General features: G+C 40.6%; 1 protein-coding gene across 7 annotated transcripts in view; it reads left to right on the top strand.

Moving 5' to 3' along the window:
• The window catches only part of agap1 (ArfGAP with GTPase domain, ankyrin repeat and PH domain 1), a 173,532-nt gene that overhangs the window by 109,101 nt on the left and 47,178 nt on the right, over positions 1-17,253 (top strand). For all 7 annotated transcript variants that reach the window (XM_040051519.1, XM_040051522.1, XM_040051520.1 and 4 more), the window contains one exon: positions 13,736-13,840. In XM_040051519.1, the coding sequence (XP_039907453.1) occupies positions 13,736-13,840 (105 nt within the window). The remainder of the gene's footprint in view (positions 1-13,735; positions 13,841-17,253) is intronic.

Genomic DNA, 17,253 nt, shown 5'->3' with positions numbered 1-17,253 from the left:
CTCTGGGACCGGACACACTGGAGAGGTGCTCGTTGTTGGGGGTTTTTCCCCTCTTTTTTCTGTAAACCTTTATTTACTTTGGGAAGGTTCACTGAACTCACCTGAGAAATAGGGAGGACAAACACTGCCAAAATCAAAACAGAAACTTAAAATTCTTAAAACTTTATCTAATTGATTTTTGAATATTTCTCTGGATCCTTTTTATCTTACTTTATTCATGAGTTTCACAGGCCTCTGTCATCAGTATGATAATTACCTTGATTAAAAACGTATGTAAACTTCAGGTAGGAAAGTATGGAGGACTGCAGGTGCCAAAATCAATAATAAATAATAATAAAAAAATCACTCTATTAAATGCATCAAAATAATTAATGTAAATTAAAAGTTGATAAGTTGATTATCCTAATTTAATTTGCCTTTACATTTATTTATATTCCTTTATTTATTTACTTTGTCATTTATCTAGTTATTAAGGAACAATAAGGGCATGCAAAGAAAAAGCAAACTGAAAGTAAAATGAAGTGAAATAAAAAAATAAGGAAAATGCCGGAACAGATATTGAAAAAAATAATAAATTGATGAATAAGTAATTATTTGTTCAGCTGAATTCCCAAATTACTATGTGTTAATTTGCATGTTTTCTTTGCTAGTGGCTCTAAAGCGGCCTGTTAGGACCACATGTTCACTAACTGTAACTCCCAGGGCTTCTTCTTTTTCTGCATTGCATTGCTAGCTACAAAGATTTGTGGTGTGGACTGTATTAACATCTAAAATGATCTCTCAGAGAGAAAATTAGAAGCAACAGATAGCATTTTTCTTTGTGCGTTCATTTATGTTTATGTCAGCTACCTTCCAGTCAGTTGAATATGCGGATTCACTGCCATTTACTTGAGATGTGCTTCCTGTAAACAGAAATCCCTCTCCCCAGCAGTCTGTCTATCAGTATTTGACCTTTGTGCTGCATTTTGTAGTTTTAATCGTAACTCTGCCAATATGAAACATTGTTTTCATGTTGGTTGCCTCATCTATCTGATTGAGATCACCTTTTTGCACATCTGCAGATGAGTCTTCCAGACTTCCTGAGATATCTGGCTTGTTTGTTTTCCCACCTAGAGGAAACAGATGTGTAAAACTCATATTAGACCTCAGAACTCTCCAACCAGGACTTCAAAATGAGCTCCAAGTATGCAGCTAGAAATGTTACAACCTCCAAACAGAGCTCTGACCTGTCCGACATCCCTACTTTAGCGCTGATGCTTTGTAGAAGAACTGATAATAGATTCCCTGACCTCCACCGAGACGACCTCCTCCTGTAAATGAACATTTTGCATCTCCTCCTGAGCTCCACTTGGAGTCTGAAGTCTCAAGGCTTTTGGATGCTGTCGCCTTCTTCCTGCGAGGAGCTGATTAGTGTCGTGCTTGTAATTGCCTCTCGCGGGGTTGCAGACGAGCACGGGGCTGGGTGGTTTTGACAAGTCTACTCGTCCCCCCTCGGCGCTGGGCGCTTTGTAAGGAGTTAAATTGGATGGTTAATTCGGGTGTTATTTACCCTGTAATTCATTAGTTTCGCCCCGCCATTGGCAGCGGGCAGGCTGTAATTTCACGCTTCGCAATAAAAGATGTCTCATAATCTGCTTCATTTAGCAGCCAAAGAATTTAATGAAATTAACTGCAGCCCTAATTAAGACGGTGAATATTAAAGACCTGCTATCAAGGCTTTAACGAGGGTGACATGATCCGCCTTCCGCCGGATTGGAAAAATATCATTTCCCTGGGAAAGGTTGTCACCGCTCGGAGCCATTTTGGCCATGATGACATTTTTGTCATGCACACTAACCCCTGGAAATGAGATTTTTTGGGGGGTGGTGGCGGTGGGTGGAAGATGTGTTGGAGGGATGTCTCTCCCTTTTTAGTTTGAGAAATAATTAAAACAAGGAACACAGGCGTCAATCAAAGAGCATTTTTAGACCGTGCTCATTACGCCGCTGCGTGGCAGTCTCCATGGAGCAATCCCGAGTTTTTGTTTGGCACGGAGGTGTTGCTCTGAGCTCGCTGGAAGTGTCCCTGTGGTCGCTTTGTTGTTTCACACCGTATGAGAAAGTGTGTGTGTTTGGGTGTGTTGTTACACTTATTTGATGAAAAGCTGGACAAAAGTGCCCGGCGGTGACCTGAAGGGTTCTCGCAGAGGAAGAGGAGTCATGTTTCCTTCACATCCTGTCTCTCACCGAGCGTCGAGCCGAGCGAGGGGCGAGGTTTTTTATCCACTAATGAATTGAGACTGCTGAAGTAAGGTTTGGATAATTGAGTTTCTAATTAATTACCCAGAACTCTTATCAGATAAATCAGCCCCTCTTCAGCCCCCCTCTTCTTCTGTGGTGTTTTATTTGATCTGGTCTGCGTCTTGCTCCCCTGGGCTTGCCCTTCGCTGTCCTTGCCTCATCAACAGTGACCTTGTCATGGAGCCTGAAGCTGCTGCGTGGCTGTCAGTGTGTTTTGATGGTAGTTATGGGGTTTGCCCTCTGCTGTGGTGGTTTTTTAATGATTTTTACTGTTTACTTCGAGGCAACAAATCTTGTTTTTTTAATTCCTGTCATCCTTTGTAGTGATCAGGTCAAGAACCACATGGAAAGAAATGAATCAAAAGAACTGGAGCTCCATCAGGGCCGTTCAGTCCCCTTTATTTGTTGTTTTAATCATGGAAAATAAATCTTAATAACTCTGCATCCAGAACACTCACAGTTTAATTTGTTTTTAATCCTTAGTTTGCGAATAATCATAAATAGGGTCTTGGCTGAAAATGAATATTCAATCAATTTTAAGGGCAAAAACATCAACCTGTGGACGAATCTGTGGGAACAAAGTAACAAAATGTAAACTCCATGTGGTGTCATTAATAGCCTCCCCACCCACATTTCTTAATATATTTCACTTTTCACTGTCAAATAAAAGCCCAAAAATAATTACATTAACCTTTCTCAACACAAGAAAAAACCTTGTCCACACTAAATGCAGGCATTTAACACCCTGTATGTCAATTCTCAAGCAAAACCCATCATAAATAATCTGACTTTTATTATCACATTTTTAACCTTTTGTCAGAAAAAGCAAAAAGGGCTTGTTTTTGTCAGGTATCAATGAGTGATGTTTGATTCATATTTAGTTTGAAAACTGGAAATACATTAATACATTGCAAGATGAGAGAAGGAGACAAAGAGAACAGTAATGGAAGACTACCTGCTAGCATGCTCACATTAGCTGTACACTTTCTAAAAACCAAGCCCTAACGACGTTCAGACTAAGCCATTCGGGGAAATACCTGGGGGTTAAGCATCCGCAGACAGTTACCAGATAAGAATGCCAGTGGTTAATGTTGAAAGGTAGTTCGGGCATATAGTTAGGATAGCTCCCTTTGGTGGTTTTAGAAGCAAGCCCAAATATGAAGAAACCCCAGGGTAAACCCACGACCTGCTGAAGAGTTTATTTATCTTTTCGGGTCCGGGAATGCTATGGAATTTCCCAGAAGGAACTGGAAAGTGAAAAGCTTGAAAGAAGGATCTCTAAAAAATCTTTGATTAGCTTGCTGCCCAAGTTCACATAAACCAAAGGCGATGGATAGATGGAATTCCAGGAATTTTAGTATTGGGAGCCACGAAGTTCAGTGGTTGGTAGAGCGAAATCACTTTTTGTGTTCTTACAGTTTAATTTTCCATCTTGGTAGCACAGATGTTTAGATGTTTTGTCGTTGTTTACACTTTTAGTGACAGTTGTCAGTGTTGCATCATGTCTTGGGGGTGAGTTGTAAGAACTCAAAGGCAACATTGTCTTCAACAATTAGTAGAACTGCAAAAAAGTTCCTACATTCAAAAGAGCCTAATTCCAGGACGTAGTGATTGCACTTTCAAGTCATCCATAAAGACATGATCTTTAGTTTTGGACTGCCTTTGAAAAGTCCACCCAGATTTTCTGATTCATTTTCTAATCTGTGACAAACGGCACCAGTCTACTCTAAATCACTGCGAAGAAGATCTACCTACTATGACCTGCAGCAGGGGGTCAAAGAGCTTTCAGTTGCTTCCCACAAAGAGGATATTTACCTGGAGTAAGTCAGACAGCATCGGCCCCTTTCCTTTATTTTCTCTTTTTGTCTTCTTGGAGATTAGAGGAGTGAACATTTCACACTCTGTCCTCTTGTCTGAGAGGATGATAGATGACCTGCAGACGCTGCTCAGGCTGGATCAGATGGCCACCACGATACAGAAGGGATCCCTTTCTCGTCACCCCCCTCGCACTCCTCTGTCGGCGGGGGGTGACACCTCTAATTTAGCCTCCTGCTCTCGGGGGACGTTGAAGAACAAAAGGGCCTTAGCTCCTTTGAGATCATCCTGTTCTGTGGAGGGTTTGTCCAGTGATATTGCCTGCCCCGTATCTCCTCTAAGATCCGCTGTCACACTCTTCAGGAGGCCCCGGTAGAGTCCATTGTCTGAGCAAAATAGGGGGGTGATTGAGTGATTAGAGAGTAGATTAGTCTGTATCAATAGGCAGGCAGCCTCCAAGAGGAAAAAAGTTTTCCTTCTAATTTGACTCACACAATGGAAGAAGGAATTATGGTTCATGTTACTGTTCATGTTCCTCAGTTTTAGCTTCAGACAAAGAGGTAAAAGTTGTGTCTTGTGAGCACACCTTTACGCCTCAGAAATCATTTTCTGTGCAATATGTTCGTCCTCGAACATGCCGGACATGTGACAGCTGTGGTCTTTAATCAGAGACCCTCAGGTACGAGCCTTTCCGATGCGTCGTCTAACGAATGACTTCATCTCTTGGCTTCCCCCGAGCTAGCGACCTTTTCTTAAGCACTACCCCACAATACTTCAACCGAGGCAAAGAATTGAAGGTAGAGAGTGTCTCGGGGAGTTTTGTTTTTTGGGGGGTTGTCTGTCTACATCTATTTGTCTATCCATCCTTGTTTGCTTTCTTTCCCACTGAAACCCAACACAGACCCTTCATGCCCCTTTGTTTTGTTCTCCAGAGAAGAATCCTCATTGATGCCCTCGGACGTTTTCTGTTGCTTAACAAATGACTTCATCTTCCCGCTCCCCGGAGCTAGCGACCTTTTCCTAAGCACTACCCCACAATACTTCACCAGGGCGGAGAAGTGCCTCAGTCGGAGGGGAGAGAGTATATCTGAGGATGTATTTATCTCCCCACATCTATTTTCCAATGTGGAGACCTTGTGAGCTGTCATAGCTGCTCCCCCCTCTCCTCCTCCTGAAGGTAAAATAAGTGTGTCACTAAGCTCGGGGAGGTGAATAATGAAAGATATTACCCATCATGAGGATTTCAACGTGGCGTTCAATTAGCCTTCCTCTCGCACAAACTGATCGCTTGTCATCCTCAGGATGAATGGACAAAATTAATCCACTGACGTCTCCCTCCCCAAAACCCGGGTTTGGGTGAAGGTCTGTGAAAGATGTTGGTTCATCTCTCAGTTTCGTTTGGTGGTGATCAACCATCCACCTCTTATTGCTCCATTGTCTTGTTTCAATTTACTTTCTCTTTTGATCCTGTAGTGCAAAAATATTTCACTTTTTGTTTTAGGATTCAGGTAAAATCTTAAAATGTATTCAATTCAATTCAATTTTATTTATATAGCACCAAATCACAACAACAGTCGCCTCCAGGCACTTTATATTGTACAGTAGATCGTACAATAATAGATACAGAGAAAAACCCAACAATCATATGACCCCTATGAGCAAGCACTTTGGCGACAGTGGGAAGGAAAAACTCCCCTTTAACAGGAAGAAACCTCCGGCAGAACCAGGCTCAGGGAGGGGCGGGGCCGTCTGCTGCGACCGGTTGGGGTGAGAGAAGGAAGACAGGATGAAAGACATGCTGTGGAAGAGAGACAGAGGTTAATAACAGATATGATTCAATGCAGAGAGGTCTATTAACACAAAATGTAGATGAAAGCAACATTTTTTCCCACTGATTTTTAATTCTTTTCTTCTATTATGCAACCAAAACACATCAGAATACATTTTTGATGTCAGGCTGTGAAAATTAGGGGTGGGTTTTGATTATCGATTTATCCATTAAAATCGATTCTAGCTTGGATAACGTGATATCAATTCTTTAAAATCCTGAATCGATCTTTTAATATAAATTTATTTTGCCCGAAACGCCAGAATTTCAGGTTAAACCTCAAACAATTTACAACAACCACTAAACAGTTGAAACAGTAAATGAGAGCAGGTATTCTGCACAAAGACGTAAACACACAGCGCGGACCCGCTGACTAGGGCTGGGTATCGTCACTGATTTCTAGAATCGATTCTATTCCGATTCACAAGGTCCTGAATCGATTCGATCCACGATTCAATTCAATTTGAATCTGGGAAATTTTGCCTCAGACAGTCAGAAATATTATAATTCAGATCAGTACATTTACATATTTTTGTATCTATAAAAAGGAAGCTGACACTTTCGAGACTTTATCAAAGGTGTGAGCATCACAGCAGATGCCTTTGTGTCAAAGTAGCTGAAGATAAAACACAGAAAAACATGAAGGTGATTTTCCTGGCCTGGGATTTTATAAAAATATTCTGCAGTAGATCAAAAACGAAAGAAAACCATTAATCAACTTATGAACATTACCTTTGAAGCTACAGCGGTTTTATTAGAGACACAGCTAAGCGTTTTGCATTTTGCATAATTTTAAAAAGTTTACATTTGTTCAGTAGCCTACTGAATGGCAGAAATTAGGTTTTCTTTTCGGAAGTGAGCAAAAGGAAAAAAAAACATCGGCCGACAGCACTGTAAATAACGGTTGTCTTGTGCGTAACAAGCAAGCGAATAATGCAGAAAACAGATTTCGGGGATAGACGGGAAACTGTTCTTGAAGTACACTGAGAAAGAGAGACAGAGAGAGAGAGAGTGAGCTGTGCATGAAGTGTGATTTTATTGTGGTGGAAGCAAAACAGCAAAAATCAGAGGGAGTCCATGACGATGTTTATGTGAAGCTTAGTTTGGATCTTCTTTTGCTGCTGGTTCAGTCAATATTGTTTGAAGAGAGATAAAACCTACAGCGCAAAAAGGGGCGTAAACATAAAGCGCGGACCCACCGAAACATCAAAATCAGCGAGCTGTCGGCTTTCAGCCCCGACCGTGTCTGTGCCGTCGGGTGAGACAGGCGACATCTCACTGATTCTGATCCGCGGGTCCGCGCTGTGTGTTTACGTCTTTGTGCAGAAGCCGTGTACCTGCTCTCATTTACTGTTTTAAATGTTTGGTGGTTGTTGAAATTTTGTGACGTTTCACCTTAGATTCTGGAATTTTGGGCAAAATACATTTATATTAAAAAAATCGATTCAGGATTTTTATGAATCGATATCACGTTATCCAAGCCAGAATCACTTTTAATCGATGAATCGATTATTAAAACCCACCCCTACCGCCGACGGATCAGAATCAGTGAGATGTTGCCTTTCTCACCCGACGGCACGGACACGGTCGGGGCTGAAAGCCAACAGCTCGCTGATTTTGTGTTTACGCCCTTTTTGCGCTCGATTCTGAAGCTGTAGGTTTTATCTCTCTCCAAACAATATTGACCGAACCAGCAGCAAAAGAAGATCCAAACTACGCTTCACAAACACATTGTCATGGACTCCCTCTGACTTTTGCTGTTTTGCTTCCACCACAATAAAATCACACTTCATGCACAACTCTCTCTCTCTCTCTCTCTCTCTCAGTTTCCTGTCTAAAAATCTTTTTTCTGCATTATTCACTTGCTTGTCACGCACAAGTCTACCGTTGTTTACAGTGATGTCGGCTGCTGTTTTTTTTCCTTTTACTTACTTCCGAACAGAGAGCTTCATATCTGCTGTTCAAAAGGCTACTGAGCAAATTTAAACTTTAAATTATGCAAAATTGCAAAACGCTTGGCCGTGTCTCTAATCCAACCTCTGTGACTTTGCTCTGCTTCACTTCAGCAGCATAATGTTCATATGTTGATCCATGGTTTTCTTTCGTTTTTGATCTACTGCAGAATATTTTTATAAAATCCCAGGCCAGGAAAATCACCTTCATGTTTTTCTTGTGTTTTATCCTCAGTTACTTTGACACAAAGGCAGCTGCTGTGATGCTTACACCCTTGATAAAGTCTCGCAAGTGTCAGCTTTCTTTTTATAGATATAAAAACATGGAAATGTACTGATGCGTGATCTGAATTATAATATTCTGACTGTCTGAGGAAAAATTTCCCAGATTCAAATTGAATCGAATCGAATCGAAATCGAATCGATTCTAGAAATCAGTGACAATACCCAGCCCTAGTGAAAATATCCGTAAAATTAATTATACAGAACAGCTAGAGGATTATTTCAGCTAGTAGTAGGGATGGGTATCGTTTAGGTTTTATCCGATACCGGTGCCAAACCGGTACTTTTGAAACTGTGCCGGTGCTTAAACGGTGCTCAAACCGGTGCTGAAAGAATGGAGAACACAAAATTGGTCCAAAAACCTCTCATGTTCAGCTGTTTTTTTTTAAAAAAGATAACAATGTTAGCCTTTTCTGCAGCTATAGGGCATATATGGTATCACTCTTGGGTGGAAGCAGTGCTTAAACAATGGAAAAAACACAAACTTTGTCCAAAAACCTCTCATGTTTAGCTGTTTCCCTCTTTTTCTTTGGTCATTTTAGCCTTTTTGGCCAGGGTGAAGGGAGTATCTGCCATCAAACAAGAAGACAGCCGCATGTAGCTATGATGATGTTTGCTAGTTCACCTTACATGCATTAATGTAATAACGTGGTTAGCCTACTCAACGTAAATTATACACATACAACATTAAGCTACTCACGCAGAGAAGAACGGCTGCTGCTGCCATCATCATCCTCATCATTTCTGCTACACTGGCAGGGCTAGGGGCCAGGACTCCTCTTCGGGTTTTTGGGGGATGTTGCTAACTCCGGGTCCGATAACAGGCAACCCACCTGCAGTAGATGCGCTCGGTGTGAGGTCTCGCAGCAAGCTATCAAATACGGCGCATTTTTCGGCTTTTAAAAAAAACGCTATGCGTCGCCAGGTGTTTCATCAGATTTGAGGTGTTACCTCCTTTGACAGTATCACAGTATCAGCTTAAAGCACTTGTTGCAGGCTGCTGAGTTTGCATATTTTGCTGTGAAGTACAGCCAGACTTTTGACCGCTTAGTCTTGGGCATTTTTAATCTGTAGCTCTGCTCTAAAAGAACGTACGTACCTGGACCCGCCTACTATCCTCGGAAACATAAAATGATTGGCTAGAATTCAAAGTGTATCACAGCTCAGGGAAAAAAAAGCACCGAAATAAAGCACCGAAATGTGCACTGCTTTTCGGTCTGGTTACTACCGTTTATGTCAGATACCGGTACCCATCCCTAGGTAGTAGTGATCTAACTGTAAGCCAGAAAGGATAAAAACAGACTGAAGGGCAGAAAACAATTTTGACCCTTAAAAGCTAAAACTGGGGCTTTGTAGGGAATTTCTGTCTGTTTAAATGGACAGAAATTCAAAAGCGGGATTAGATCCTTCTGTTCCTGCTCTTTTACACTTTAAAATTAAATATTGCTCCGCAATATATGTATTTTGTATCATGTATCTTTTTTTTTAATCACATTTGGTTTCACAGTCTGTACAGATGTAATTGCCATATTAAACCATATTTTTCAGGGGTATTTTGAACGATCATATCCGCTGTGGAAGTTATTATTGCTTTCCTTTTTTGTTAGCAGGGATACTCATAAAGCTATGGGGTTTTCACCTTTATCATGTTATCTTTAGCAACAACATATCAGGTCTCAGATGGTTAAAGAGGCGTTGGCCCAAATGGTCTCTGTCGAATCCTTAATCCAGGTGAAGGGCATGACTTTTCGAGCCAATGAAATAAGAAACAGCTGAGCAGATTATATGCTTAATAAATTGTTTTCCTTCCATTTAATGTACAGAAAACTTTTTATTTCAGAGTGAAAAATTCAACTGGATCAAATATAAAGACCATTAAAGAAAACCTTATTTAAGCTTCCAGACATTCACATTTTGGACTCAAACTCTCAGAAAATCTCCAACAAGTGTAGACAAAATAGATCCAGCGCATAGTATCCTTTATTTTTTAAATTAGAGCTGAAGGAAAGGACACCAACCTTTGCAACAAGCTTGATGTTCTGAAGAAACAATAACTAAACAGCTGAGCTTTTTGAGCATACAGCTACTTATAAAAACTAACATCTGTATGAAAATAGCTGCATCCACCAACTCCAAATTCCACCGACTGCCTTCTTAAGGCTTAAAGTGTCTAATAATTCAGAGGTTTAGTCAGTACTATCTTTTTTTCTTGGTTGGTTACTGTCACAGGTTCTTTATTCCTCTTTTCTTTCCTTCAGCATCTTAATATATTTTCTTAACAATCTTAAAATATTGTTTGCTTCAAATGATTATCGCCAGTGTTTACTTGTCAAGGTGAGTTTACATGAGTGACTCTAATTTCAATCACCCGTCCCTTGACAATAAAAATCCCTCTTGAGTGTTGAGACTGTAGATTTATCTGTTAAATGATCCGTCTGATGGATTATAATTGAAAAGCCCGCACCACCGTTATCTGACCTGAAGTCTTATTGGATGATGGTCGTCATGTAAACACACGTCCTCTCTGGCTGGCTGGCTCTGCCGGGAAACATGTTGGCGCTCGCTCACTAACAGGCAGTAATGGATGATCAGCTGGCCTGACAGCTGCACGGCTGCCGGCAGCTTTCACTTCAGAGCAGCAGGAAGCTCGTCAAGTCGTGTTTAGCGCACCGTGGGGAAGCCCTGTTGTTACACACACGCATACACACTGCTCTGTTTCACTTCCTCGTGACATGAGCTGAAATTAGTGGAATCACTGCTGTCGAGTGTCTGTGGGGAGTTCACTGTCTGTAATACCAGCAGGACATTTGAACATCTATTCTGATATGACCTAAATTATATATCACTATATTTTTGGGGGGGTTTTATGGTGATATAATTATACAATTTAAAGGAATGTTCCACTCAAGACATGCTTCTATCTGTCTCTATTATGTGTTTTTGAGCTCTAAATATGATTTTAAATGAAACATAATCCTGACAAATGTAGGTTAATTCTCATTGTTAGCAGTAACAGCTTTGGAGTATCACTTGATGCCTGAGCTGAAGACAGACTGTTAATAAGACATCGACATAGTGAGCATCTTAGCTTAATGTCCATTGTCATTTTGGTATCTTGTAGCCAAAAAGATGCAAAAGTAGGATGTCAAGATGTCATAAACATATTTATTTCTGCTGTAAAGTTGGTCATCTTAGAGTCTGAAGCTGACTCACTCAAATGGACGTTAGAGGAACTGTAGCTAATTTGGCTTGCTGTGTTGTTGTCACACAAAAAGGCTTGTGTTGTTAATGGCACTAACAGAAGGTTAGAAGGTTAGCTCAAGGTTTGGTGCAGGAAACTGTAGAATCTACCTACCCCTTTGCAGGTTTCCTGAAGTTGGCCGATCAAATTAAACTTATCACTTATCAACTTGTTCACTTCTGGCCCCAAAATCCAATAAGGCTGTGGACAAAACACCAGCATCGAGAATTTAGATTGGATCTTCTGAAAACAATGGGTTATATCCTTTTTTTTAAAACAGTCTCTAAATGTAAAACTGTGTCCTACCCAACCTTACTCTGTGTTTCACTGTCTGTAATAGAGGTGTATTATTTTATTAATACAAAACTAAAGGCCTTTCTGGGGTATTTCTAGTTTATTCAATCTTTTATTTTCTACTTTGCCTCTGGTGTCATCCTTACAAGATGAATTTCAGTCTCATATATTACTCTTGAAAATGTATTTTAGACCTTCCAGGGTAAAAATTGGTCTCCTTTCTTTCATAGCTCGCCATCTTGTCCTTTCCTCCCCTGCCTCTGTCACTCTGAGACGTTTCTTCATGGCATTATGTCACCGCCAATTACACTGAATGCTCCATCACTGGCGGCGAGGGTCACCCCGGGCCTACCGCGCTATCCCACCACTACTGACCGCCTTAATGAAAGCTGAGCGGCCGGGGCGCCGGCGAGCAGGCTTCTGTCCATCAGCCTGGCCTGTCCGTCTCACTCCCCACTTCCTCATCTTGCTCTAACTCCCCCTCTTCCTCCCTTCACGGCTGGACTCTATTAATACCCTCTGTCGGAGTGTTAATGTTGTAGAGGTCCAGTGAAGTGACACGCGTGGCAGCGCGGCTGTAATTGCTAATCAGCGGACAGTTTTATCCCCCCTCCTCCCTCCTCCCCCTCTTCCCTCTGCCTCCTCTTTTTTTTCTGCTTCTTTCTCCTATTTTGATCCCGCTCTCTCGCCTTCTCTTTGACCTTCCTGCTCTCTCTCTCTCCTAATGAAGTGTGGGCGGTGAGCGGGCGATCACTTGGCCTAAACGGTCAGTCAGCCGCAGCTGATGTGCGTAGGAGAGAGAGCGAACAAAAAGATAGTCAGACAATTAAATGAGCGCTGATTTCCTTCCATCTATTCACATCCAGCTCGTCTCATCTCTGATCTTTTAAATGTTGTTTCTCTCGTTTCGCTCATTAGCTTCACTCAGCCGATTCTGGACGTCATTTAGCTCCAGCGCGCACAAAGATCGAGGAATCGAGAGGCTTTAAAATGCACAATTAGGACTCAAAAGTGGACAATAATTTCCATATATTTTTTGTCCACTTTTGAACGGAGTTGTGTGTTTTTTACTCTCTTTTTGGTTCTGTATGTGAAATCACAGAGACATTTGAGGCTAAAGTGTGCTTATAGTTTTGTTTGTTTGATATTGCCAAAGACTGGATCACAGTCTGATCTAAAGCATACACACAAATCCCCCCCAGCACGAAAAAGCTAGGTTTTCCTAAATGAGTCCCTAAATATTTCCATTCATTTCCAGCAAGACTTCACTGTCAGTAACTTTCTATTGGGATGTCTTCCTGCTCACTTTGAAATCAAAGATTCTTTTTTCATTAACTGAAGAAAACTACCATGTAAAGAGTCAAATCTCCTGTGATCAAACCAGTAATTTCTGTATCATCACCAAATTTAACATTGAAACCATCAAATAAGTTGGTAATCTGTTCATTTCTCAAAATGGTTGTACCGTTCACCTTCAGCTGTTCCAACCTTTCCATTAACACATTCATTACCTTCAATAATATCTCTACAAAGCTATTATAAATTTTTAGTGTCAAGAAATGAAGAAAAGAAGCGACGTCGTCAAAGTATTTTATTAACAGATTGCCTTTTAGTCAGGTTACAAAAAAGGTGCACAACCAAAATGACACCAGAGCTCACTGCATGACCATTTTGGCCTCACTTTGGGTGACAACAGCGAGCATACACTGCCTGTTTGGATTGTGGCATCTGCCCTGTATGTACTCCCACTTCACCATAATGGTGCGCCACAGCTGTTCTACTTTTGCTCTGTCGGTGTGCTTGGGCGCTTGACGGCCACTTTAACCAGAGCTGGTCGAGCTCACCGAGGCTGCAGAGCTGCCGTTCAAGACAGCAACGATGGAGTCCATCTACATACCGGGGAACTTATCGGAGAGGCTCCGGATTATCATAGTGGAGTTCAGAAATTTCTTTTGCAGATGATGATGCTGTTTATGTTCAAAGTGCACAGCTGCATTGAAAGGCGTGTGCTGACAGTGTGTGTTTATCTGTGTGTTTTCTGCAGGGCATGCTGCTGAAGAGGAGCGGTAAATCCCTCAACAAGGAGTGGAAGAAGAAGTACGTGACGCTGTGTGACAACGGTCTGCTCACCTACCACCCGAGCCTACACGTAAGACACATACACAAATGCACAAACACATACAGCCACTGTGAATGCTTATTAGACTGCAGCGCTCTGCCAGCCTGCACTGACCTCCATCTATCTGCTGCTCTTCATCTCTCCCTTGCCGTGTGTGTGTGTGTGTGTGTGTGTGTGTGTGTGTGTGTGTGTGTGTGTGTGTGTGTGTGTGTGTGTGTGTGTTGATGGCTTGTGTATTAATTAGGACTCGTCATCTGTTTGCCCACGTCGGCGCTGATGATGTGAATATCATCTGTAATGTCTCTGCTAATTGCCCCAGCTCTCTGCCCTGTTGGCACAATATCCTGCCCCCGACGCTGCTTTATTATCTCTCACACACACACACACACACACACACACACACACACACACACACACACACACACACACACACTTTTTTGTGTCTTTCACTCTCTCTGCTGCTCGTTTTCTCTCTGTCCTCTTGCTCAGTCTGAAGTCAGATTAGATGTATTGCTTCTGATAGGTTTTCGCCACATTTTTGTTGTGTAATTAACGTTTTTTTGTCTTTGTTTTTTTTGTTTTCAAAGAATTTTGGCCACAAGTGCATATCAATTTGTTTTATTTTGACTTCTTTTTCTTTTATGTTAAAATGTAGACATACAGTTGTTTTGTGCAAAAAGATGCTTTACAAAATCACAAATTCGATCATAAAAATGAACACAAAAAGCATTTCAGTGTGTAATAGTGTTAATACGGTTACTTTGTTTTCTTACTTACTTGTTGTGAAAATGTATTCATAATTTTCTTTAATTACATTGATCGTATTTTCCATGTGGGCATTCTTCAGTTCAAGATTGTGTTTTAAAGTGGCTTAATTAATCTGTTCATCAGTTGAAAACTGGAAGAATTTTCTGAAACTGTTTTAAATAACAAAGAAAAGAAGCCAATTTCACATATTTAGAAGCTAAAAATCGCAAATTCTAAACTAAACATAAATTAAATTTATTGATTATTTTTTAAAAATACTGTTTACAGTGGTCCCTCGTTTATTGCGGGAGTTACGTTCTAAAAATAGCCCGCGCAAGGTGAAATCCGCGAAGTAGCCAAGTTTATTTTACAATTATTATACATGTGTTAAGGCTACAAAACTCCTCACTACACACTTTATACACTTTTCTCAGACACGCACGAATATTTTCACACTTTTCTCTCTTATTTTAACACTCAAAGTTCAAACCTTCGTAGAATACTAAGTCCAGTATTATAGAATGAAACCACCCACGGTTGCTTTTGATGGTGCAAAATGTTTTGTCAACATTATTGTGTTTGTTGGGGGAAAACTTACAAACATACAGTACAGCACTTCAGAGTCACACTGCTAGCGATCTCTTATGAAGGGGTGATATTTTTGCTTTGAATCAATAAAGGAATACATGTATGAACTGCACTGGAGGTGACAGGATAAGGTTGGGGTGGATGGAGCGGTTGGAAAACAGTTGATTGACCACTTGATAATGCTGGGGTCACTACAAGAGATGGGAGTGAAAAATACTGTGGAAACAATGAGTAAAGGACTCTATAGACATCTGATTTAGAAACATTGTAATTTAGGAGTATGCTCGCTTTCTTTTCATTCTTGTTGGTCTCTGCTCAGTAATTATGTGTTTTGGATGGTTTTTTGGACTTATTTGATCTGGTTTTAGCCTTCATTTCACTGATTCAGGGTTGCTTGGACATCATGTTTGATCTCTTCAGGATTCAGATTGTTTTGTTTGACAACGGATGGCTTGTTTTGTGCAAAGCTGATCAGAAAACCATGAAAGGTCCCCTCCATGTTGCCTGGATTTTCTTGTTTTAACCCACCGACAGACAAAAAACTATCTTAGACCCTGAAAATATTTGTTTTAGGTTGAAAAATGACCTAAATGAACAATGATTAGCGCATTTTAGAAGTTGCAGATTATTGTTATGCTGTTCTTGACTAATTGACTATTGGTTTTATCTGCAGAAACATTAAATCACAAATGATTTGCTCAGACATATCCACACTTCACCAAACTGCACACGTCCATCAGCCATTAGAGCAGCTGATGCAGTAAATTAGTGTTAAAACTCATCACTTAACACATCAACACACACAAACCCCCTCCAGCACCAAAAGCCAGGTTTTCCTGAATGCTTTGCATCTGCAGCTCCGGCGTCAATTAACGTGTTTGCGGAGGCTAATCGAATGAAACTCAATCAGCACCACTAATTGCCCGACTATGTGCAAAGAAATCACATTAATGCCGCTAATTAAGTGGATGGCAATAGATGCCACCTAATTGCCAAGAAAAGTCTAAAGAGAAGAAGATCAGGCCAACAAAAGGCGAGAGTAATTAATCGCCTCTTGTCTCGATGTGACTCTGAGCAGTGAGAGTTGTTAAGAGCACTTAAGAGCAGAGATTTTTTAGAAACTCTTGTGCAAGAAAGAATGATTAGAAGTCAGTTTTTCTTTTCTTTTTTTGTGTTCATAAGCCTGAAACTAAGGCAGAGAGCTAACCAACGCTGAGTGAACACAAGATAGAAACCAAGATGGTCTTAAAACATTCATTTTTAAACATCCCAAATCCAAATGTTCAAAATGAAATCCAGCAGTAAAAGTAATAATTGATTAGAATTAGAATATAAAGTTCTAACTTCAGTGAATCTTAAATGCAAGTTCAGTTTTTAGTCTTTAGATAATAACTTGATAATAACTACAATTTTCTGTCCATTGAGATAATTTTGCATTTAAAGCAATGTACATTTACAGTTTGCATATCAACAGATGTAATTTATAACACAAACCATAAAAACCTGTTATGTAATGTGTTTAAGTTCGTTTAGGCTTTAGGTTTGAACATGGATTATAGATCTCTTCAGGTTTTTTGACACTGGTTTCTGACCTGGTTTTGGGCTCGTTCAGGTAGGTCCTAGGCTTAGTTTTAAACTTATTTAAGGTGGTTTTGTTTTTGACTTTGTACTTGGTATAGCACCGATTTTTATACTTGGGTTTCAACGTGGGCGTGTTTAGGCTAGCCTTTGCACTTCTTTCTGATCTGGTTTTGGACATGTTTAGATTTTGTTTGTGACCTGGTTTTAGACCTGTTCAGCCTACTTTTTAGACTTGGTTTGTGACCTGATTTTGGTCATGTTTAGTCTGGGTTTTAGACTTGGTTTGTGACTTTGTTTTGGACCTGTTCGGGCTAGTTATGGAGCAAATTTGTACTTGTCTTTGTAACTGTTATTAAATTAGGTTTTGTACCTGTCATCTCTGCACCTTCATCACTTTCTCCACATTTTCAGTCTGATCGCAGAGCTTCTTCTTCTTCTCCTTTATCTGCTGTCGTCTGTTTACCCATCGATCGTGTTGTGAAGTAGTTCGCTCTTTATGGATTCATGTTTCCTTTGGCGTCAGCAGT

The sequence above is a fragment of the Simochromis diagramma genome, unplaced genomic scaffold, assembly GCF_900408965.1.
Source record: "Simochromis diagramma unplaced genomic scaffold, fSimDia1.1 OVJJ01000107.1, whole genome shotgun sequence".
In the NCBI taxonomy this organism is placed as follows: domain Eukaryota; kingdom Metazoa; phylum Chordata; class Actinopteri; order Cichliformes; family Cichlidae; genus Simochromis; species Simochromis diagramma.
Note: the sequence above shows the minus strand (reverse complement) of the source record. Positions and strands in the feature narration are given on the sequence as shown.